The 25284-nt window shown below is 42.9% G+C and overlaps 1 protein-coding gene and 1 long non-coding RNA gene across 3 annotated transcripts in view; one reads left to right on the forward strand and one right to left on the reverse strand.

The window, feature by feature from the left end:
- The window catches only part of ADGRL4 (adhesion G protein-coupled receptor L4), a 128472-nt gene that overhangs the window by 12872 nt on the left and 90316 nt on the right, over window positions 1-25284 (reverse strand). For both annotated transcript variants that reach the window (XM_072126851.1, XM_072126850.1), the window contains 3 exons: window positions 20876-21079; window positions 1955-2175; window positions 1796-1862 (listed from right to left, as the gene is read on the reverse strand). In XM_072126851.1, coding sequence (XP_071982952.1) covers window positions 1796-1862; window positions 1955-2175; window positions 20876-21079 — 492 coding nt within the window. The remainder of the gene's footprint in view (window positions 1-1795; window positions 1863-1954; window positions 2176-20875; window positions 21080-25284) is intronic.
- Window positions 1162-23683, forward strand: LOC140103673 (uncharacterized). Its single transcript, XR_011850162.1, has 3 exons — window positions 1162-1289; window positions 17800-17872; window positions 23287-23683. It is a non-coding gene; the product is annotated as an uncharacterized lncRNA (long non-coding RNA).

The following is a 25284-nucleotide window of genomic DNA, read 5'->3' on the forward strand; positions in this document are numbered from 1 at the left end:
TCACAACTCCCCAAATTTTTGAGTCTTCTGTAAATCCGACCTCCTATAAAATATTAGCAGTTTCGGATTAACCCACATCACTCAGAGTTAATGGTTTTAGTTGTGATCTTAGAAGTTTTCTCTTGCTTTTTATTTCCCGTCGTATTTGTCTATGTTTCAATTTGACCCATAAACAAACCTCGTTCACGAAAACAGCAGCCCAAGGAAATATGCTGACGACGTAAACCGGGCGGCCAAATCAGATCATGTTGATCTGAAACCTAGCCAAATAAGAAATGGATGTAATATTATGGAGGAAATAACTTTTGTGGAGACCTCTGGTAGGTCAGGAAAGTTTACGTCAAGTTTTTAAGCCAAATGCAACAACTTAGCAGACCTCCCGCTTTTCACCGGGAACAATTTTTTGAGATGCTCCAGGTCTGCTGGTCAACGAATGTCTCTTTGGGGGTCATTTACTAAGGGCCCGATTTGCATTTTCCCGACATGTTACCCGAATATTTCCGATTTGCGCCGATTGTACCTGAATTGCCCCGGGATTTTGGCGTATGCGATCGGATTGTGGCGCACGCGAGGGAAATCGGGGGGCGTGGCCGAACGAAAACCCGACGGATTCGGAAAAAACGCTGCATTTAAGACAAAAAATGTGTCGCGAAAATTACACTTACCTTCACCAGGTATAGGCCGGTGAATTTCAGGGCATTCCAGCGCGCCTCCGGGGAACTTCAGCGCAGCAGCGCCACCTGGTGGACGGCGGAGGAACTACCTTAGTGAATCCCGGCCGTACCCGAATCCACCGCAGAGAACGCGCCGCTGGATCGCGAACGGACCGGGTAAGTAAATCTGCCCCTTTATGTCAAATAGCCGGCTTCTGTCTGATGCTACAATTTGGGTTGAAAATAACTGTGAAGATTACAGGGTTATGAAACATGAAGATGTCCGATCACCAATAACAGATGATACAAATGCAATATCTGAAATATCAGATTATAAGAGTGTTGACATATTTTCTAGTTCAACCTCCTACTGAGTTCTCCAAATTGATGATATGTCAAACTTTATTTTATGTTTTCAAAAGTTTTAGTCCCAAACACAGACAAATTAAGAACAAATGGATTTTTAACATTGACAAGATTTCTTCTGATATCTCTGATATCGGTTTATTTGTCATCTCTGTGGAAGAAAGGAGAAAGGAGAACCTGTAGAAGAAAAGAGCTCCTGTAGAAGAAAGGAGGTCTTGTAGAAGAAAGGAGGACCTGTAGAAGAAGGGAGGAACCTGTGGAAGAGAGGAGGTACCTGTAGAAAAAAGGAGGACCTGTAGAAAAAAGGAGACCTATAGCAGCCTCTAAACTTGACTCATCTGAGGCAAAAATGACTTCTCTGCTCATTTTCACATTACTTCAGAGGAGATTTTTTTAAATAGGCAAATGGTAAGATTTCACATTGAAGAAGAAATTCTAGAGAGAACATTTCATACCCCACCTGAGGGGGCTGGTTTAATGGTGTTGGATTTGGGAGAGCAGAACCAGCAAAGTTTGGTACAAACCTGAATCTTTAAATCTTTAAATTTGGTGCACATAAAACCTCTCTCCTAAGTCCAGGGTTAATGGTTAGATGTGTGGGATAATTTACAGGGTGGGGAAATGACACGGGCAGATCTCTCATTGAAGGTAATGGGTTAGCGCGGATCGGCGCTCTTTGCAGTATGTTGTTAAACAATCCTCTTAATCTTACTTAAATCAAAAACGCTACTATAAAACACTGGAGAATATTAATAAAAAGGGAATGTTGTACTCACGAGAATGATGAGACAGGCCGGCCCAATAAAACTCCATATAAAATTATTCTCTGTGCTCAGCCAACAGCTTCAAAATAAATAAAATATCACAGCATAAATAATTGATCCTGTTGGGAAAATACATCTGAAAAGCGAGTGCTACAATGTAGATATACTTACACTTTATCTGTGCCGTAATACTTGTATCCCAAAACAGCCGAAACGCCAACCACTACGGCTGGGCTGCAGTAGCCAAAAATATAAAAATTCTTGTGTAGGAATCCTCGATTGTAAATAACTCCGACCACTATGAGATACAGATGAATCCCTTCAATGCACATCCAGGCGAAGGCAGCAAGGAAGAAGTAATGTAGTAATCCAGCGATGACAGCGCAGAGAAGCTACAAGACAGGAATTCAGAATTTTTGAATTCGCATTGTGCGCCTTCATATAACTTTACCTGTTCTGCATTATCAAAAGTTTGTGCACCTTCAGACGACTTTAACCTCTTTTGAGTTTTAGGCGTTTGATCACATTTAGAGAATGGTAACTGTCTCTTTGATTTCAAAGAGTTTGTGCACCTTCAGACAACTTTAACCTCTTTAGACTTTTAGGCGTTTGATCACATTAATAGAATGTTAACTGTCTCTTGGATTTCAAAGAGTTTGTGCACCTTCAAACAACCTTAACTTTTTATAGCGTTAAGGAGTTTGTCAGATAACTTGAACCTTATACTATAAAAAAATTGTGTGCACATTGAGATTGCTATCAAAATCAAAATTGATAAACCTGGGGCACTTACTCATATATCCAGACAAGGTGACTGTCTGCTTATATTGTTATCTATGGCCTCAACTTTTAAAACTATTCTAATGAGTCAGAAGGGCTCTGGGGGCGTTACCAGAGCCATTCTGTGCTGCTTTGCACTGGCTGCTCTATTGTGCAGACGGACTTTGCCCCTCCAAATCTGTGCTAACTTTCTCTGTTGCAGTAATATTACATGAGCCAGAGGGAGGAAGAATTAAGGGAGTGGGGGAGACCTTGTAACAGCTGGTGAAGCTACAGCGTAAAGGAGCTCAGATAATGCCCCATAGAGCCCTTCTAGCTCATAAGCATAATATTAATAGATGGTTTTACAATGGAGGAGACCATAGATAACACATTTAAGAATCATGATGGTATATTTCCTTTAAAGAGTTTGTGCACCTTCAAACAACCTTAACCTTTTTGAATTTTACAGAGTCGGCACACCCTCAGACAACTTTAACTTTTATGGATGATAAAGATAACTTCCATTCAATTTTTTTTTCAAATTTTATATAACTAGTTTGGTTATAACCGGCCACCTGAAATATTTATTATTATATGCTAGTTAATTAGTTTCATTGCTTCAGCTTTCACTGTGTAGAATTGCTGCATCGAATGACACATTGTATGATAAATCCGTATATAATTATGCAAATGTATTTAGAATATCACCCTTGACTACCCAAGCTGCTATGCTACGTCTGTATGCAGTGAATGCTTTTGTGTCCTAGTTAAATTTTAATATTATAGTTGTATACATCAACAATGCTTGATCCTAAAATATTACAGGGAATTGTCATATACAGGGAAGGTTTCCAGTACAATGAATAGTATATAGGCCGCCATGGGATTTCCTATGCATAATCTTTTTGAAGAATACTGTGCTTCAACCAAACTATCCTCAGTCGACTCAGAAAGCAAAATATGTGAATTATTTAGTCCAATCTTAAAAAGACTCTTTATGAGCAGAGGAAATTGTCTTGGGAGAGGCAATGGGAAAACCAACCTCAAGAAATTATTCTGTATAAAATCCACACGGTACTGAGCCCAAGTGGGGCCCCTGAAGAGGAGGGTCAGGAGTGGAGGGGGAAAGGGTTTCTACATGCTGATTTCTAGATATAAACAGAAATGTCATAAACCTCCCAAATATACAAGATTACAATGATCCAAATCCAAAATCTAAGGTATATGGGGCCTTCCAATTCCCCTTTAAAGGAAGTTAGGGGGGGATGTTGAAATTCAATTTCTGATGGCCTTCTTCAACTATTACACATGTATGTTGGCCAAGTCAATCACAGTGGTGTATGAGGGAGATGGGAGTAAGGGGGCCTTAAGACTGATGCCCTTTCTCAGACTTTTGTCTTGACTCTATTCACATTACAGTTGTTATTTACATTCATAAAAAAAGTCACGACTAGAGATAAGTGGACCCAAACTATATTTCAAGTGTCCACCTAACCCAAATGTACTGCTTGATGGCCAGACAGTTTTACGCCCCAAGCAACTAGGCATGACTTGAGTGTGTCCAAGTGTGAAGCTCCTGACCGGCTGCTCTTGAGCCCATCAAACAACACGTCCAAGTTAGGTGAAGCTGCCGAATGGAGAATGCCGAACCTCAAGTTCAGGTCCGCTTATCTCTAGTCACAACACTTTGCTTGATACAACAAGATGCCGTTGATGTCCAGTAGGTCTCATAATCCGGTCTATCAGTTTCTGTGGCAAGTTTCACTATTTTATCTGATAAGACTGCGTTCCTAATACTATCATGTGAAGTAACATAAGCGACGGATGTTCACCAATACGGACACCAATGGAGACCAAAAGATGTGATGTAGGGTCCATTGGACAGCTGGTCTACTGTCTTTCATTTTGCTGGACAATAAGGTCTTGCTTGGAGAAATTTTGTTTTTGCCAATGTGTCATCAACTATTTGGGACTTTTGGCCCAACTCATCACTTTGATTATAAATAGGTGGAGCAGGGGAAAAGGTGGGTCCAGGGTGGGGATCTTCCAAGATACCAAAGTCCTCAGCTACCAAGGTATCTTGGTCCGGGCACAAGGTATCTTGTGCCCGGCTACCAAGATACCAAAGTCCTCGGCTACCAAGATAAGAAAGTCCTCGGCTACCAAGATACCAAAGTCCTCGGCTACCAAGATAAGAAAGTCCTCGGCTACCAAGATAAGAAAGTCCTCACGGCTACCAAGATAAGAAAGTCCTCGGCTACCAAGATACCAAAGTCCTCGGCTACTAAGATACCAAAGTCCTCGGCTACCAAGATACCAAAGTCCTCGGCTACCAAGATACCAAAGTCCTTGGCTACCAAGATACCAAAGTCCTCGGCTACCAAGATAAGAAAGTCCTCGGCTACCAAGATAAGAAAGTCCTCACGGCTACCAAGATAAGAAAGTCCTCGGCTACCAAGATACCAAAGTCCTCGGCTACCAAGATACCAAAGTCCTCGGCTACCAAGATAAGAAAGTCCTCGGCTACCAAGATACCAAAGTCCTCGGCTACCAAGATACCAAAGTCCTCGGCTACCAAGATAAGAAAGTCCTCGGCTACCAAGATACCAAAGTCCTCGGCTACCAAGATACCAAAGTCCTCGGCTACCAAGATAAGAAAGTCCTCGGCTACCATAGATATCAATTCCGGTGCAGGTGATGAAACAGAATTATCAAGAGCTTGGAACTACTTAAAATTGTGGTATGTCTTCTGTCAGCAGAGCCGAATATTTAGTCCTTCCCCATTTGCCTCTATTTTAAGTTTAGATCAGGTACAACATGGTCTCAAAACTGGAAGGGGGAGCAAGATGGGGAAGAAAAAATGACACACTTACCCGGTACACTACTTAATTTATTTAGTTTTCTTAATTTTCGAATCTTTATAAAACCTTCTGGAAATCTTTCATCTTCTCAAACTTGCACAGTGCTTGTGTATCAAGGCTCTGAGAAGCCAGAACACAGGTAGATATATCACATTGATCGTTCACAAGCTAATCCACTTGTGTTCCATCTGGTGAGACAACAATTGAGAAGCATCGCTCCTTACAACCGAGCATCGTGTCTCTCAGAAATTTTATCCGTTACATATTCATGACAGATTTCCAACGCTCCGAGAGACTTACTCCATAATGCAATCAGAGCTACACTGCTTTTCTAGCTCTTTGTGTACAATTGTATTACAAAAATTGAAAGGGGAATAAGGGGCCCAAGTTTCATAAAACTTACATGATAAACAGGTAATCCTGCCGATCCGCACAGCAGAACCCGAATGTCTAAATCCTGAGTCTTTTGTCTCTTTTGTTCTGTCTAATACATGTGCCTGAAACAGTCTTAAAACATATTAATCATGAGATATAAGTTGACAGAAGCGGGATCTCATCCGTGAAGACAGTACAGGGGGCGCCTGAGACTGCTGCACAAGATCTGGAGGGCAGCTGAATATGGGGTCATCTATGGCTGGAACTTAGAAGGTCACCAACTTTGATGAGAATCTATGTGCAAGTAATCTTGGATCAGTAAGTAAGAGCTCTTCTTACAGAGACTTTTCCAATTAAGGCCACCTTGTAGGCATGTGGAGACTTAAAGTCATTGAGGCTCCACTAGGGGGATTCTGGGAAAATATGCAAATACGTTTTCCAGGGTGGCATAAAGAAGTGTCCTATCTTCTTTCAAGGCCCCATGAATGGCTATTCCAGGTCAGGTTCCAAAATTCAATACAGAATATTAGAAGTTCCAAAGTGTGCACTAGCTTTAAAGGGATAATAATAATAATAATTCCTTTATTTATATAGCGCACACAGATTACGCAGCGCTGCACAGAACTTGCCAAATCAGTCCCTGTCCCCAATGGGGCTCACATCAAGGGATTTTCTGTAGTTTGATATTGGTGACCTATCATTATGATAAGTTAAATTCAAGTTTCTTTTAAAATCAACTTGTATAATTATGCTAATGAGCCTGAGTGGCTTCTTGTTAACAGATCCCCTCTGTGCTGCTGTTTCACAGGCTTTTACACTGTCTCATCACCCTGCCCCCTGTTTCCTCACACTTCCCCCTAACCCACAATTCTGTGTGATATTAAAGGAGAGATTATCCTTTTTAGAATGACACCAGAACTGTGCTTCCCAGTGTCATGGCTCAAAAGATACAGCCATATGTAACTAGAGCTTATTTTTGGTGTACGTTTTATTTTCGGAAAAAAAAGGATGTTCTAGTTCATAAAGGGGAAGGGGCATATTGAATAACTTCATCCAATTTAGAAGTGTCCTCTGGCAACCCTTACATGTAAAGTTGGTAGGCATGAAAAATTGGAGCTGCACTATGTATATTTAAGTCAGGGGGTCTGGACAGACACCAGCAGCTGGAGAGGAGGAAAGAAAAGCTTATTTTTTGGGCCTCTGTGGATTTTGGCTTCCATTTGGTGGTTGGATTTAAGATATTCCTTTGTATGTGCAGATTATTTTTTTTTATTTTTTACAATTTATTTGTACTAGATGATTTAATGTATATAGGGCAATGGTCCCTTAAAGTAGCAACATGACTTGAGGCAGAGTTGGAGCCTCAACAGGAATATAGTAAGAAGCTTCCCACACTCCAAAATGAAAGAATTTTGAACTGGAAAAAAGTTAAAAACTACATGTAATGGGGACTCTGCGGCCTAAACTGATCCCAACTGTCACTTGCCTGCTTGCCTCTGTGTATCTTGATGATACGGTTCAACTTGAAGATAGTCCCAACCTACGCAAAAGTGAGGACATGAAACAAGACTCACAAACAACACAGAAGAATAACAGGTGGTCAGGGTCACAGCACAAAATTAGAGTCCAAAGGGAAAGTCACAAAAGGGAAGCCAGAATTAGAACAAAATGTAAACTATAGAGCCAGCAGAAAATATAACCAGCAATGTACTAACTGTGAGACAGATACATATATATATGACACTCGAGAGTCTCAGACCCAGCTGACTGGAGCAGGGCTCTGTCCATCACAGCAAGTTACCTATAGATGGACCAAAGCAGAGCTGCAGCAAAACTGTGTGTGATGCAATTAGTCTCAGCCACAGCCAGCACCATAAAGCACAGTTCACACTAGGAACAGTCAACAAAAAGAAAAATGAATGCGTATGTAAGTCGGAACTGTATATTTTACAATTATAACCCCAACCAAAATGATTTTGTTCTCTGTGACAATTGGATTTTAAAAATGTTGGATTGTCAAAAGAACCAGGATTAACAATAAAGCTTCATTACAGACAACTTTGGTATCTGTTACATCTGATTATTGTAGCCTAAGGATAAAGTACAGTAAATTACCAACATCCAGAGGTCCGTTTGTAACTAGGGGGTCGTCTGTAAGTCAGGTGTTCTTAATTCGGGGACTGCCTGTTGTCACGGGTACACTCGTTCTCCGCTGCCTGTCGGTCCCCTTCCCCCTGCCTCCTTGCCTGCAGTCGGGGAAGGGGACCGACTGCACTAGGGGGCGCACGTGCGGAATTCTCAAGCCTTAAAGGGTCAGCGTCCTCCTGATTGGCTCCTGCTAATCCGGCTCGCCCTTAAAATCCGGCACCTCCCTTCACTCCTTGCCGGATCTTCTCCTAGGATCTCCTATGGTTTCCATGCCAGGCTTCCCTAAAACGTTCCTGTGGAAGAGAAAGCCCATTAGTGTTTTCAGATGCTTTCCTGTGTTCCTGTGTGTCTCCAGCGTTCCCATACGCTCCTGGTGTGTCCTGTCTTCCAGCATTTCCAGAAGCCTCCGTGTCTTCTGTTTCCAGTGTTCCCATACGCTCCTGGTGTTCCTGTCTCCAGTGTTACCAGGGTACCTCTGTGTGCTCCTGCCATCCTGTGTCAAGTCTTCAGTTTGCCTCTGTGCTTCCTGCTGTGCCTTCCAGGGTTCCAGTGGTGTCTCCAGTCCATGCCAGTGTCACCAGTGTTCCTCTGTGTTGCTGCTGTCATCCCAGGCTTGGACTGTTTCCTGCACATCCCTGTACCTTGGCTGCCACCGCGGGCCTCATACCATATCCCGCGCTGGTCCAGAAGGTCCACAGACTCTTCCAAGAAACTTTAACTCACTTTCCCTCCTCAAGCATGACACGTCCATAGTGATCATACAAAGAAAAGGTGACTTGTTTCAGACTAAACAATAGCGTTTCCAATCCAAGGTTTCCAATCCAGTGGTGTCTCCAGTCCGTGCCAGTGTCACCAGTGTTCCTCTGTGTTGCTGCTGTCATCCCAGGCTTGGACTGTTTCCTGCACATCCCTGTACCTTGGCTGCCACCGCGGGCCTCATACCATATCCCGTGGTGGTCCAGAGGGCCATAAAGGGGGGGGGGTGTTACTGTCAAGGGTGCTTCCGTGATCCATGTCGCGGATCGCGGGTACACTCGTGCTCCACTGCCTGTCGGTCCCCGTCCCCCTGCCCTCACTTACCTCTCCTAGCTCCTGTCTGTGCTCCAGCTCCCGCCGTGTAGGCTGCACGCCTCCTTGCCTGCAGTTGCGCGCTCTCGCCACTAGGGGGGCGTGCACGGACTTCTCAAGCCTTAAAGGGCCAGCGTCCTCCTGATTGGCTCCTGCTAATCCGGCTCGCCCTTATAATCCGGCACCTCCCTTCACTCCCTGCCGGATCTTCTCCTAGGATCTCCTATGGTTTCCATGCCAGGCTTCCCTAAGCCGTTCCGGTGCAAGAGAAAGCCCATTAGCGTTTCCAGATGCTTTCCTGTGTTCCTGTGTGTCTCCAGCATTCCCATATGCTCCTGGTGTGTCCTGTCTTCCAGCATTTCCAGACGCCTCCGTGTCTCCTGTCTCCAGCATTCCCATACGCTCCTGGTGTTCCTGTCTCCAGTGTTACCAGGGTACCTCCGTGTGCTCCTGCCATCCTGTGTCAAGTCTTCAGTTTGCCTCTGTGCTTCCTGCTGTGCCTTCCAGGGTTCCAGTGGTGTCTCCAGTCCGTGCCAGTGTCACCAGTGTTCCTCTGTGTTGCTGCTGTCATCCCAGGCTTGGACTGTTTCCTGCACATCCCTGTACCTTGGCTGCCACCGCGGGCCTCATACCATATCCCGCGCTGGTCCAGAAGGTCCACAGACTCTTCCAAGAAACTTTAACTCACTTTCCCTCCTCAAGCATGACACGTCCATAGTGATCATACAAAGAAAAGGTGACTTGTTTCAGACTAAACAATAGCGTCCTTATTCACATGGAGAACTAAGGACCCTATTGTTTTTTCCGAAACGTGGGACCCCTTTGTTCCTCTTTCCTTTATGAGATCATCATGTTTTTAACGTGGCTCTAAAAAAGATTCCGTTTTTAACTTTTCCCGGTAAAAAATAATTTCATTTTGGAACCTTCTTACTATATTCCCGGTGCTGCATTTGATCCTGATCCCAGAGAAGCGTCTGCAGTTCCATGCACCCCCTCTCTGGAGTTTTGAATGGAGACCCCTGGTTACAGTGAGCTAAACATACATATAGATTCGGAGCCTGTATATATTCTACTTCTGGTTTCATTTATTGAATTATTCTATGCATTGAACATGAAGGTGCCTATTAGAAGATTATGCTGAAGAATATGCCTATTATCCGGTATTATTAGGACTAAAGCCATCCGAGCACGTGACACGCCTCAGCTCGCATTAGACCCAGACTGTTTGGGTGCATTGAAAGTTTAATTACCGCACTGAAAGCGAACATTAATAGTTATTATGTTTCTCCGGAGATAAGTGTAGGAAGAGGAGAACAGCTTTGCCATAGGTATAACAAAACAGGATCATGGTAAGTGAAAAGAGGTATGACAAACTAGCGGTTATGTATTCCCTTTCCCCCGAGGAGAATGAAAATAAAACAAGATAGATGATGCTGTTAGCTATTAAGACTTGTTCAGTCACCGAGATCTCACACTAAGCAACAAAACTAAGGAAAAGGTTTGGAACAAAAGAGCCACAGACTTGTCTAAAACAAGTAATAGGGTCTGTTCTTTCTGCAAAACAGAAAATGACTCCACAGGTAACATCCAAACGATCAAAAATAATATATTTACAAATCCAGACACTTTCATCTTGTGTCCACCTTTATTGTAAATGTCCATCTGTCATCGCAAGAGACAAAAGCCGGTAGTTTGATAATCTTTATCTTTATAATAGCTAGAGATCCTTCTTCTTCTGATGGGGATACAAATGCCTTCATAAACATAGCAAATTGTTGTAAGTTTTGCTTTGCACTGTCACCACTAGAGGGAGCTCATAGAATGTCTGCATACTCTTGTTATTCATATGTAAAATATAATTACTACACTCCCAACCTGCCTCATGTTAAGTTTAAATTCAATTATTTTAAAGGAGGACACTGAATCACAATGGACAAATACTTGCCAAAAGATATGTCCCCAGCTCATGGACTTTTTTCCATTATAGCCAGGGAAGTGGACCCCAGTTTCACTGCACATACACATTGAACCTTGGTTTAGTGTCCCAGCTTCACTTGAGAAATATGTATGGAGCACTAGGAGCACCACAGATCAGGGATGAGGAGACCCATTCAAGTACCTGAAGCTAGGTCCGCATATGGGTATCTGACACGAAACAGAAGACTCAGCCCTACTGGTAACACCTGCATTTGCAGCTGGCATTGATCGTGGGTGACTCCCTTTATATGTCACTGGTATAGTCGCTGGTGGCACTCACCACCATTTTCCCAAGAATCGTTGCTCCCTGTAAAGTCATCAGCGAGCGACTATATGTGTGGTAGCCTGCGGGTGGTAACTGTTTGTGAATGTTACTGATTGTGGGTGTGACCAAATGCGAATATTAACTCTTTAAATGTCGCTGGCAAAGACGGGGAGGAAAGGTGGTCCAAAATTCTTTCTGAAGCATTGGTTCCGACAACCCTTACAGAGGCAAATTACATGAAACTTTAGAGGACAGCCTTAAAATTCACAGGTTTGAGACACTCAAGTCCTCAAAGTTTGTAATTGTCTCAATGCTGCTGTGTAGAAACCTAGTTGCTGTGCATCACTTTTCCCCCTCCCCACTGCATAGACTCATGGGGGGAGATATATCATTGCGGCCATGTCCCCCCTCGTTGCTCCGGATACATCAAGAGGCTTAGGCCACCGGTCAAAACTATGCTAGGTCCGATATGGTCCAATTCTGTGTAAAAACCAACGAACGAAAGCTGATGGGGATTTTATTGTAAATTACAGAAGACCCACAAGTTCGCTCTTATATTCCTCAATTTTGTTAAAGAGGTTTCCAGTTTTTACATTTTTACACACAGGGGGTCATTTACTAAGGGCCTGATTCGCGTTTTCCCGACGTGTTACCCGAATATTTCCGATTTGCGCCGATTGTACCTGAATTGCCCCGGGATTTTGGCGCACGTGATCGGATTGTGGTGCATCGGCGCTGGCATGCACGCGACGGAAATCGGGGGGCGTGGCCGAACCAAAACCGGACGGATTCGGAAAAATCGCCACATTTAATAACCGAAAATGTTTCGCTTGGGAAGCGCTTACCTTCACCTGGCCCAGCTCGGTGTATTCCGGCGCGTTCCGATGCTTTTCAGCGCAGCAGCGCCACCTGGTGGACGGCGGAGGAACTACCTTCATAAATCCCGTCCGGACCCGAATCCTGTTCAGAGAACGCGCCGCTGGATCGCTAATGGGCCGGGTAAGTAAATCTGCCCCAATGGCTCAATGTGACAGAAAAATAATAAAGAAGTAATACAAACCTCAAATTCAGCATCTGGTCCAGCGCGGCACCTCCCATGAAGGAAGCAATGTCATTTCAACAGCACAGGTCCACTTCAGCCTAACAAATACTGCAGCCAGAGACGGTAGCGCTGTCAATGTGACATAACACCTGAACATCTCCACGCTGGAGCAGAAGCACAGACCATGGTAACTATAATTTTTTTGTTATTTTTTTATAATCTGGAGGAAATTGTATACAAACTAGTAATAAAACCAGACATCCCTTTAAGGAAAGTTCAATAAGATACTGCGACATAAACACAAATACATACACACAAATAGCCAGGCATAAACACGAAATACAGTAAAACTTGAGAGAATTTTTCAAAAAGAGTTTTTCTCCAAAGCTGCTTATATAGGGGGATATTTATTTCGGCTTTTATGCCTGAAAGCAGGGGCAGAACCGAGAACTGTGACTCCACCTACTTCACCGGGCAGGTAAGGAGGGGGCTGTGCAGGGACATGTAGTCGGCTGACATGGGGCAGGGCCACCCCACTCCTGCGCACCTACCTATAGCGTGTACTAGGTCCAGGCACATGCTATAGCGCAGTTCTATCCAGGACGGACCTGGAATTGAACTGACCAGGATGCACAATGTGCCCACTCTGCCGGATATAAGGCCGCGGAGCCTCTTGATAGATCCACCGGGTGACAAGGGCAGGGTTTAAATCACAGCCCCCCATAATGCACAATCAATGCAATGGATTTTATAAACTTTGAAGCTAAAGTAGCTAAAACAACTCTTATGAACCTCTAATAGTTCTGTGACCCTTTCGAGAGATAGAAACCACATTTCTTTGAAAAGTGTTTTCTTCAAATGTTCTAGGAATTACTCTTCTACTCATATACTCCATCCATCCATTGACTCTGATACAACAGCCGCCATCCCCACTTCTATTTTACCATCACCTCAACCTGGCTCCTTGAAACATGGTCACCTCTGCACAAAGCATCCCCCAGAAATAGCCCATTCTACTCAGCCCGGAGACTCGTATAACTTTCCCGATTGGCAGCAGAAAGACGATACAATCCCAAGGTGTCAACCTTGACTTTCCGTCCTATTCAATACTCAGGTTTCTTTCTCCTGATGTTTCTTTCTCAATAACATCCATTTTTTTTAATTTCCTACGGAAAAACAAAATCCATCTGTAGAAAATTCACAAAAGATATATGTTCCAGTTCTTCTCAAAGCCCTATAAATATGAACAGGAGTTTTCAAAGTGACTAAGTTTTAGAGTGGCATCTGCTCGGGAACATAACTCGAAACATTATACAGTTCACACAAGTTTCCATAGAAATGTAAGAAGAAAGCAGAGTATAGAACAGCAGCTCATTGAGGCGCCCCCCGGGGGGGAATAAACCTTAGTTACCGCTGCCTCGTGCCTCGTGAATATTACCACCTTCCAATATTTAAACAATAAAACAAAAGCAATTATTCCTGTGTGCGCCGGCTCCCGAGTCTTCAGTGTCACACTGTGGAATTGATTTCCCCTGGCATATCCATGCAAGATCTTCCTTAAATACATATACTGTATACACGTGAGGGAATGTTATTGCTTTCCGGAATACGTCTTAAGTCAGCAAGACAAGATTCCAAAAATATTTCACAATCATAATCTGACAACAAGGGATTCCGAAAAAAAATTAGAAGTTAGGCTTCTGTTTTATAGTAAAATATACACAGGCAGAAGAAAGGACAACATGTAGGAAGGCAAAGGGTGAGGTATATCTAGATATGGATAGTGGAAGGGGGAAGTATATTTACATACACGCTATTACATTAAAATAATAAAAAAAATAGGTAAATAATATCCTAAAATAATAGAAGTGTTTAATTCCTAAAAGAATTGATATATACAACAAGATGGCCAAAAGTTCTGAACTGGTTGAAATCGGTGCTGCCACAAGATTTCAGCAGGGGGCAGTTGGTCACGAGTGCTTCTGAAGGCGTGTAAAAGCTGGAGCCTATAAGGGCTCTGGTAACGCCCCCTGAAGCACTTGTGTATTATTCAAGTAAAGAAAAAATTTTATAATTGAACTACTGTAGGAAAGATCATTAGCATCCCGTGTTAGATGAAAAGAGTTGCTGGAACACAGGAAAACAAACAGGACAGTGAGTCCTAAGCTAAGCCCCCAACGCTGTCAATTGCCTATTGCCTCAGCAAGTCGTAATGACCCGGGACAACTGGAAGATAGTCCCTCCTTAGGTCCCTGTGCACACATGAAACAAGACAAACAAACAAACACAATAAGGTGGAGAGGATAAACCGGTTCAGCAACTGTGGAAGCAAACAATAACGAAATTGATATCCAAAGGGTAGTAAGAGGTTCAAGCCAGAGGTCAGGTACCTGAAGAGAATCAGAAAAATGTAAAGAACAAGTGTGAACGAAACCAAACAGAAAGTTGACCAGCAGGCTATGGAGTGAGTGAATATGCCCTACCCCAGTTAAAACTGAGCAGGCAATCACAGACACACAGGGGGAGATTTATCAGAAGTGTCTTAGAGCACAACTGTTCCCCCCATGCAGTTAACCCTTGCTAGAGAGAGTGCAGAGATAGAGGGTGTGGCAGAAATAAGATGACCCAGCCACTAGAGCCCAGTTCAGACTTTTGGACTAGTGACAACAGAAAAAGTCAATGGGGCACATACACTAAGGGTCCGTCGGACGCATTTCCGTTGGGTTTCCCGAATATTTCTCATTTGCCATGAATTGCAAAGGGGTTTTAGTCGCACGCGAGCAGATTGTGGTGCATCGGCGCCGGCTTTCATGCAACACAAATCGGGGGGCGTGGCTGTCGGAGAACCCGACTGTCGGAGGAACCGCGGAATTTAAAACTCAAATTGTGTCGCAAGATCAGCACTCACATACACCGGGAAGAAGATGGTGAACTCCGGCGGACCTGAGTGGGGAAGCGACACATTCAAGAAATCGGGCACACGCTGTAAGTGAATCGCGGCAGCTCCGAATCCTTGTTGGACATTCCGGATTGGCGGGCGCACCGGGATGGGTAAGTAAATTTGCCCCAATGTCTCCTCAACCTGCTAGTGTTGTTTGAGGAAGACGATGATAGAAGATTTCCTTGTTTGGGTTAGTTGGCGCTAAATTACTATTCCATTATTAGAATGGAAAAGATCAGCTTGGATATAAAATAAATAAGTCCAACCTTGGGCACTTCCAAGCCCACCCTTGTCATTGTTTCTATTGTATAGAGTGAAGACCAATGTAAAGACCTTTGTGGCCACTTTTGGAGCCCGAGGCAGAAGGTCTACGTTGTAGTCATGGTCCTCAAGGTGTGATACTGTATTCTGGCTCGTAATGGTATCCATAAAACACATCTAGTTCTCAGAATCCCCATGTTACACACAATAGAGACATGAAATATCGTAGAGACTTACGTACCTGAAATGGGTCATAGGGGACGAGGGGTACGGTAGGGGGGGAGCAAGAATTAGCATCAAGCATTTACTGCAGGGAGGATGCTATAAATATATTACAATTTACAACATAAAACCTGAATGTGGAATTACAGTAGTTAAGTAATTTGGGGGATAAATTACAGCAATTTCTCTTTACCAAAGATGCTTAGCGGATTAGAATGGCAGATGATTCATTTGTTGGAATTAGCATATTGTAATAATCTAGTGTTTCTCCCAACTGGTCCTTTAATGTCTTGTAAATTGCGTATTTATGTACTTTGCCGATTTCTGCAGATTTAAATGAAAATCTATGGAATATTAAATACAGTCTAAGCACCTGTACTTGTATATAGAGAATTGTATCATCATTACTATCAGTATTACTACTATTATTGTAGTCTCCAGGGACCTTGATAACTTGTATCTCTACCGTCCATAACCATTCCATTCAGAAAATAGGAATCGCAGAACGAAAAGGATAAAGGAAACGATCAGAAGGGATCTTAGGGGGTTCCACAAGGCTGCCCATTGTGGATTCACAGCTCCAAAGGGTCTTCATTCACACACACAGAATATAACTTGATTATGGTCACAATTACTCTGTGTAGTTGTATATGGAGAAAATGAATGAATATACAGTAGATCAATCTATCTATCTATCTATCTACAATATCCAAAAGGGTTAAGGGTTTTTTTGTATGACACTGTGCTGCTGTGGACTTTCTTTATCTATCTATCTATCTATCTATCTATCTATCTATCTATCTATCTAGAAAAAGAAAGTCCACAGCAGCACAGTGTCACATAAAAACCCCTAAAAAGGGGGGGTGCAAAGACTCACCAGTCCTGGTAGGAGACTCGCATGTACAAAATATCAAAAATTGAGGCAGCACTCCCAAGTAAAGTGAAAAAATGGAAGGGTTTATTCACAAACCGGCGACGTTTCGGTGTTTATCACCTTTTTCAAGCAATGTGTGGATACAAATGGACAAACTTATATACCCTCAAGTGGGAGGGTTTACAATAATGACATCATACATACATGTGCAAATACAATCATGATCAGAAAAGTTAAAGTGCTAGTGCTGGTTTAGTTCATAAAAATTATTAAATCTTATCACATAATACCTTGTGTATGAATAATAGTGCAGGATTCGATATAAATGTCCGGCGGCTCACTAACTTAGTAATGGCGACAAAATACTTGTTCGCGTTTGTGTAACTCCATTGCGCATGACCGGAAGTTCATGTCATATGCGCATGCGCAGAATCAACTCCGGAGTGAATGGTGGCCATATTGGATGTGGGAACCGCGATATGTATGTATACGTAAGTATCTGGCAATATCGGGTCTAGTGTAAAGTAATAACGCTTATATAGAGTGTCTTATAGACCAGTGTGTGAAGGTGTGTATAAATTAAGAGACCTAGTCACGGCATGTGGGCAGAACTGGCAGACAGCTGGGCATGAGTGCCCGCTGATGCCAGAACACAGGCACAAATGTATTTGGTGCTTTCGAGGTCACTAAAAAGTGAGAACGAGCACCCACATAGTGCGAGTAAAAGCCCACAACACCTGTGACATTTCGGTCCCATATATAGGATGTACACCCCACATACATACGACCTATTGTCAGTGCCGAAGTACAATATTGCAGAATCCCAGTTGTATACCCTCCCACTTGAGGGTATATAAGTTTGTCCATTTGTATCCACACATTGCTTGAAAAAGGTGATAAACACCGAAACGTCGCCGGTTTGTGAATAAACCCTTCCATTTTTTCACTTTACTTGGGAGTGCTGCCTCAATTTTTGATATTTTATCTATCTATCTATCTATCTATCTATCTATCTATCTACCTATCATCTATCTATCTATCTATCTCATATCTATCTATCTATCTATCTATCTATCTATCTATGTCATCTGTCATCTATTCCATTCTTAGATGTTTGCATTCTTTGATTGTTTGTATAGCATAATATTCAGCTAAGTACGATATTTTGACAAGTATGTTGCTGCAGTTATACATTGAAGATCTCTTCTTCTCTTCTACAGGTATATAGCTCTGATTGCTGAATGCATCTTTCAACCATATACTCTGCCTTTTCATTCTCAAGCCTCTGCAATGGTATCTATCTGTTCATTACCTTTGTATTGCATGTGTCTGTTTCTTTCTCTAACATTTGATCCTTTTATTTCCTAATTGATTTAATGTCTATCTATGTCCCTCGACGAGTTTGTTTTTCTCTTTTGAGTACTTGATCCACATGTGTTAAGTCTCCTAGATTAATTGTTTTACAAGTTAAATGAGGGCCTGGCCTCTTGTCTTCTCTGGGTAAAAATATAGTGGTAGTATAGGATGCTTGCATTCTTTGATTGTTTGCTTAGCATAATATTCTTCTAAGTATCATATTCTGACAAGTATGATGCTATAGTTATACATTGCAATTAGACTGGACAGGAGACAGGTAAGATGGCATAGAAAAATGACCCTAGATGAGATGGCATCACTCACTATCCGTAATTTTCAACACAGACGCAGATAAACTGGGCACACAGACAAAACTTGTTAAAAAAAGATGTTGGCTTATGACTGGTCCAAGAAGCAACATTTTTATTAAATGATCTTATACTGTTTCCCTATAAATAATGGCTGGACCATTATACAAGCTCTTATACATCTTGTGTCACCCCCTCATCCTCATAGACTGTAAGCTCTTGTGTCACCCCCTCATCCTCATAGACTGTAAGCTCTTGTGTCACCCCCTCATCCTCATAGACTGTAAGCTCTTGTGTCACCCCTCATCCTCATAGACTGTAAGCTCTTGTGTCACCCCTCATCCTCATAGACTGTAAGCTCTTGTGTCACCCCTCATCCTCATAGACTATAAGCTCTTGTGTCACCTCCTCATCCTTATAGACTGTAAGCTCTTGTGTCACCTCCTCATCCTCATAGACTGTAAGCTCTTGTGTCACCCCCTCATCCTCATAGACTGTAAGCTCTTGTGTCACCCCCTCATCCTCATAGACTGTAAGCTCTTGTGTCACCCCCTCATCCTCATAGACTGTAAGCTCTTGTGTCACCCCCTCATCCTCATAGACTGTAAGCTCTTGTGTCACCCCCTCATCCTCATAGACTGTAAGCTCTTGTGTCACCCCCTCATCCTCATAGACTGTAAGCTCTTGTGTCACCCCTCATCCTCATAGACTGTAAGCTCTTGTGTCACCCCTCATCCTCATAGACTGTAAGCTCTTGTGTCACCCCTCATCCTCATAGACTATAAGCTCTTGTGTCACCCACTCATCCTCATAGACTGTAAGCTCTTGTGTCACCTCCTCATCCTTATAGACTGTAAGCTCTTGTGTCACCTCCTCATCCTCATAGACTGTAAGCTCTTGTGTCACCCCCTCATCCTCATAGACTGTAAGCTCTTGTGTCACCCCCTCATCCTCATAGACTGTAAGCTCTTGTGTCACCCCCTCATCCTCATAGACTGTAAGCTCTTGTGTCACCCCCTCATCCTCATAGACTGTAAGCTCTTGTGTTACCCTCTCATCCTCATAGACTGTAAGCTCTTGTGTCACCCACTCATCCTCATAGACTGTAAGCTCTTATGTCACCCCTCATCCTCATAGTCTGTAAGATCTTGTGTTACCCACTCATCCTCATAGACTGTAAGCTCTTGTGTCACCCCCTCATCCTCATAGACTGTAAGCTCTTGTGTCACCCCCTCATCCTCATAGACTGTAAGCTCTTGTGTCACCCCCTCATCCTCATAGACTGTAAGCTCTTGTGTCACCCCCTCATCCTCATAGACTGTAAGCTCTTGTGTCACCCCCTCATCCTCATAGACTGTAAGCTCTTGTGTCACCCCTCATCCTCATAGACTGTAAGCTCTTGTGTCACCCCCTCATCCTCATAGACTGTAAGCTCTTGTGTCACCCCCTCATCCTCATAGACTGTAAGCTCTTGTGTCTTCCCCTCATCCTCATAGACTGTAAGCTCTTGTGTCACCCCCTCATCCTCATAGACTGTAAGCTCTTGTGTTACCCTCTCATCCTCATAGACTGTAAGCTCTTGTGTCACCCACTCATCCTCATAGACTGTAAGCTCTTATGTCACCCCTCATCCTCATAGTCTGTAAGATCTTGTGTTACCCACTCATCCTCATAGACTGTAAGCTCTTGTGTCACCCCCTCATCCTCATAGACTGTAAGCTCTTGTGTCACCCCCTCATCCTCATAGACTGTAAGCTCTTGTGTCCCCCCCTCATCCTCATAGACTGTAAGCTCTTGTGTCACCCTCTCATCCTCATAGACTGTAAGCTCTTGTGTCACCCCCTCATCCTCATAGACTGTAAGCTCTTGTGTCACCCTCTCATCCTCATAGACTGTAAGCTCTTGTGTCACCCTCTCATCCTCATAGACTGTAAGCTCTTGTGTCACCCCCTCATCCTCATAGACTGTAAGCTCTTGTGTCACCCTCTCATCCTCATAGACTGTAAGCTCTTGTGTCACCCCCTCATCCTCAGACTGTAAGCTCTTGTGTCACCCCCTCATCCTCATAGACTGTAAGCTCTTGTGTCACCCCCTCATCCTCATAGACTGTAAGCTCTTGTGTCACCCCTCATCCTCATAGACTGTAAGCTCTTGTGTCACCCCCTCATCCTCATAGACTGTAAGCTCTTGTGTCACCCCCTCATCCTCATAGACTGTAAGCTCTTGTGTCTTCCCCTCATCCTCATAGACTGTAAGCTCTTGTGTTACCCTCTCATCCTCATAGACTGTAAGCTCTTGTGTCACCCCCTCATCCTCATAGACTGTAAGCTCTTGTGATCAGGGCCCTCACTCCTATTGTTCCATATGACTGTTTATACTGTGTAATGTAATATTATATTTGTATATGTCCCCTATCATTTGTAAAGCTACAGAATATGATGGTGCTATATAAATAAGGAAATACCTACCACATCTTCCCTCCTGGTCTTGCAGAGGTCGAGCATTATCATAAATCAATGTTACAATATTCACATTTTCCGCACTTTAACATCAATGACTCCTATAAATTATCATGGGGGGGGGGGGGGATGTCCCCCATTAAATACAGTGACGTGTTCAGCCTTTACTGTACCTTATTCTTGGTCATATTTATCCCGATGAGAAAAAGCAGCTCGGCTAAAAATAAGGCACAGCAGAGATTTTTGTGAATTGTCGTCCTGGTGCTCTGGATCTCACTGAAGAAGAAGAACGTGAAAATACACAGGGAGAGACAAATCAGGGAGATTATTATCCCAAGCTGGGTGATTCGTGTTAGGACGCTGTGATGAGTGGCCACCTAGAGGAGACAAACACACAGAATAAACAAGATGAGACCGACCCGAGCTGCGGCTTGACCTGAATTTAACTATCGACTGTAATATATAATTAGCGGAGACGAACCGCGGATTTATAGACTGGTAATAATTAGATCTGTGTGCTATGATATAGTACAGAGCTCCCCAACCCACAGCGTATCAGCTGTTGTGAGACTACAACTCCCAGCGTGTGCTGACAACCGCCGCTGCATATCCTGACTGATAAAGCAGGTATTAAACTAATGGATGTGGCCGCGCTGTGATATTATCGTAGCGTGGCTTTCTATTACAATACAATTAGAGCGCTGTGCTATGACGGTATAGTCCTGCACAGCAATGATTCATCTCTATAGGATAAGTATATACCATATATACTCGAGTATAAGCCTAGTTTTTCAGCACAAAAAACCCAAACTCGGCTTATACTCGAGTAAAATAAAATATATCAAAACTCACCTTTCCTGCGGCCCCCGTTGCTGGCTATATACTGGGGCAGGGGGCTGGCTGTATACTGGGGCAGGGGGCTGGCTATATACTGGGGGCTATGGGAAGGCTATATACTGGGGAGCAGGTGCTGGCTATATACTATGGGGCAGGGTCCAGCAGGCTATATACTGGGGAGGCTGTGACCAATGCATTTCCCACCCTCGGCTTATACTCGAGTCAATAGGTTTCCCCAGGTTTTGTGGTAAAATTAGGGGCCTCGGCTTATACGTGGGTCGGCTTATACTCGAGTATATACGGTACTCTACTTTTCTATTCCATACAGTCAAAAAATAGTATGACTTGTCAAATCTTCCAAGATATCCCGGGCCAAAGAATTTGGCCAATGTACAAAAACTAGTAAAAAAATATGCCGTACTTGCCATATCTACAGGATGTCCTAGAAGAATGATGACCAAACTTTTGAGATCCATGTGTTAAAATTTGTAAAAAAAAAAACCCAAACTTCTAGAAAATTCCAAAAAGTTGTGATATTTGTAGCTCTACAAAAAGTTTTCTTCCCCCATTATTGTATGGACGCTGCTGTAAGGTAATGGAGCACACACCTGAGATGATTCTCCTATGCCCCCTGCAGTCACTGGAATGGACCTTGGTCCAGCCATCTGTCTGTGACAGGACAACTGTAGGACTGTAGTTATAGTGTTCCCATCCATCTGGGTGCAAGTCTGCAATAATTTTAGTGGGGTGGAAGCTCTGGCTGGTGGGAGCTCATTGACCAACTAACTGCCTTCACTAATGGAGGTAAGATGGCCACCATTCGTGCTGCACAATGAGCCGGAGAGTTGCCGCTCCCCCGAATACTGTCAGCTTGCTGCGTGTCAGTAAAAATGTCTCGATGTGTCACCTCTGACCTATAGGTTAGCCATCACTGTCCTACAACAAAGAAGAGACCTCCATAGGTCCTGGAAGAGTTGGGAAGTCTCTCGACCCTGGTAGAATACCCCACATCTTTCCGGCTATATGCACTTTTTATTTAGTTTTTGAGATTAATGACCCTCAATCACCCCAACTGAAAGTCATTAAAGAAAAAGGGGGTATTGTGGGTAGTTTATGTGCCCATATAACAAAAGGCGGACATGTCACACATAACAACAGGGGGGTATGTCAAACAATTGATTGGGAGATGATAAGGAAAAGACATGAAGGCCATTTTTGGTGCTCAAGTCATAAAAGTAGGGCATCCTACACACAAGAGTCATTTAGTCAGGCATCTTACATGTCCATGTGACAAAAGGGGGGCATATCACCCCTCGAATAGAAGCAATTAGATTGACATATTAGGTTCCCAAGTAACAAAAGAGTGTCAAACCCTAAGAGGGAGTCAATAAAGAAAAGGGGACATGATTTGCATTTTAGGTGCTTGAGTAACAAAAGGGGGCGTGCCCCACCCCTTAATGAAAGAAAAGGGAGCATAAAAGGGATTTTAGGGGATTTAAGGGATTTTAGTTGAATAGGTTCCTAAGGGGGTCATGCCAAACCCCAATATGGGAGTCCTTAAGGAAAATGGGAGCATGATGATCTTGGGTTCCCAATTATCAAATGGGGGAATGTAAGTCACTGAATTGGAGTAGTAAAGGAAATTGAGGGCATGAAGGGCGTTTTAGTTGCCCAAATAACAAAAGAGGGAAGATACACCCTCAGCTGGGACTGGTTAGATAAAGCAATGACTTTTTATCTCTTTTAGGACGCTGAATTTTGGTCTTGTACTTAGAAGATGAATTCTTTGTAGATTTTACGCTGGATGAGCACTTACGACTGAATCATAAAAATTAGGAAACTGCAAAATAAAGAAGCCATAAGCAAAAGCCAAGAAGGATTAAAACTCATCGACTTCTCCGAGGCTCCTCGAATCCATTTCTATTAAGCATAAAGTAATCTCTGCAGACACCAATGAGAGAATAATATGAAGTCTGTGATTGGGTTTTAGCTGATCGATAATTAGGGAACATAGAGAATCATTATTTATTTAGAGCCTTTATATAGAATGAGAGAAGGCGCAGACCTCAGCGGTTTATCATGAAGCTTAGCAAATGGTTAAATCCCTGATATCCCTCAGTATTCAGTATATTGCTCTATATCCTCTAATAACCTCACGCAAACCCCATAAAAGTCAGGAACGGGACAAATTGCACCAAAAACGCTTAATGCATCAGAGAGATAATAATAAAACTAATAATAATAATAATAATAATAATAATCATTCTTTATTTATATAGCACACACACACACTCAGTGCTGCACAGAGTTTGCCAAATCGGTCCCTGTCCCCAATGGGGCTCACAATCTAATCAACCTACCATAATGTTTTGGAGTGTGGGAGGAAAACGGTGGACCCGGAGGAAACCCACACACACATGGGTTTTCCAGTCCTGACTCTTTAACCTTTTTTATACCATGGTTAATATATACTGTGGCAACCAAGGAGTTTAGATGAGGTCAGGGACCACCTCTCTCAGTCCATTGGTAATTATAGTTGGGGACTAAACACATGACTCTATTTTAGCAAATGTTTTATTTGCTGCCCTTATCTTTTTGTGTTTCCGTTTTGCAGTTTCAAGAGCTACAGCTTTTTTTAATTTTCAGCTTGCAGACACACATAAAGAGCTTGGCTTTTGCATGACAAACTGTACTTTCTAGAGTCATCTATTTGATACTCCATGCCATGTACTAGAAAAAGCAAAAAAAAATCTGAATAAAGGAAAATTTATAAAAATCTCTCAGCATCTCCCTTATGACATCACAATGGTGGGTCAATGTCACCACATTTTCACAAAAACAGCTAGTAAAAGGTTCTCATAGTACCCTATTAACTAACTGACACCCTTCTTTTATCTAAAAATTATTTCCCCCACATACCCATAAAATTAACTTTGTTATCTTACCTGGCATACAGCCAGATCCAGCAGTGAGTCAGAGGGGGCATGTCCTCCTAATGCCCCTTTCCTCCTTTACACCATTTAGAACTTCTTGTCATGTGATCAGGGTGATGTCATCTAAAGTCCTTTACCCACCAACATTTGCAAAATTTAACCCATGTATATATCAGATCACATGAAATCACAGCAGCCTCCATTAAGGCTACGGAGGAGTGGAATTCTAAGGCATGGTTGGATTTTTATTAGGTCAGATACATTAATGGAGTAGATTTTGCAAATGTTAATGGATAAAGGACCTTAGATGACATCACCCTACTCACATGACATGAAGTGTTGAATGGTGAGAAGAAGGCATAGGGCACGGGGAGGAGTATAAATGAGTGAGGATTGGAGGGGCCACACCCTGCTGGATCTGGCTGTATGCCTAGTAAGATAAAGTTTTTTTTTATGGGGGGGAAACAATTTTTAGGTAAAAGAATGGTGGCATTTAGTTAATAGGACTCCATGGATTCCTGCATCTGTAAAAAGAATGTGGGAACAGTTTCCCTTTAAATCATTTTGGTGAGGTTCTGAATAGAGATGAGCGAACATGCTCGTCCGAGCTTGATGCTCGGTTGAGCATTAGGGTACTCGAGACGGCTCGTTGCTCGGACGAGTATTTCCCCTGCTCGAGATCGAGCATTTAATTAAAAAAAACACAGTGAAGAACAATGAAGAATAGAATAAAAACAGTGAACACAGGATCATTTAAGATAAAAACACAGTGCAGAACACAGTGCAGAATAGATTACAGATGTTCGGCACAT

The sequence above is a fragment of the Engystomops pustulosus genome, chromosome 10 (genome assembly GCF_040894005.1).
Source record: "Engystomops pustulosus chromosome 10, aEngPut4.maternal, whole genome shotgun sequence".
Taxonomy (NCBI): Eukaryota; Metazoa; Chordata; class Amphibia; order Anura; family Leptodactylidae; genus Engystomops; species Engystomops pustulosus.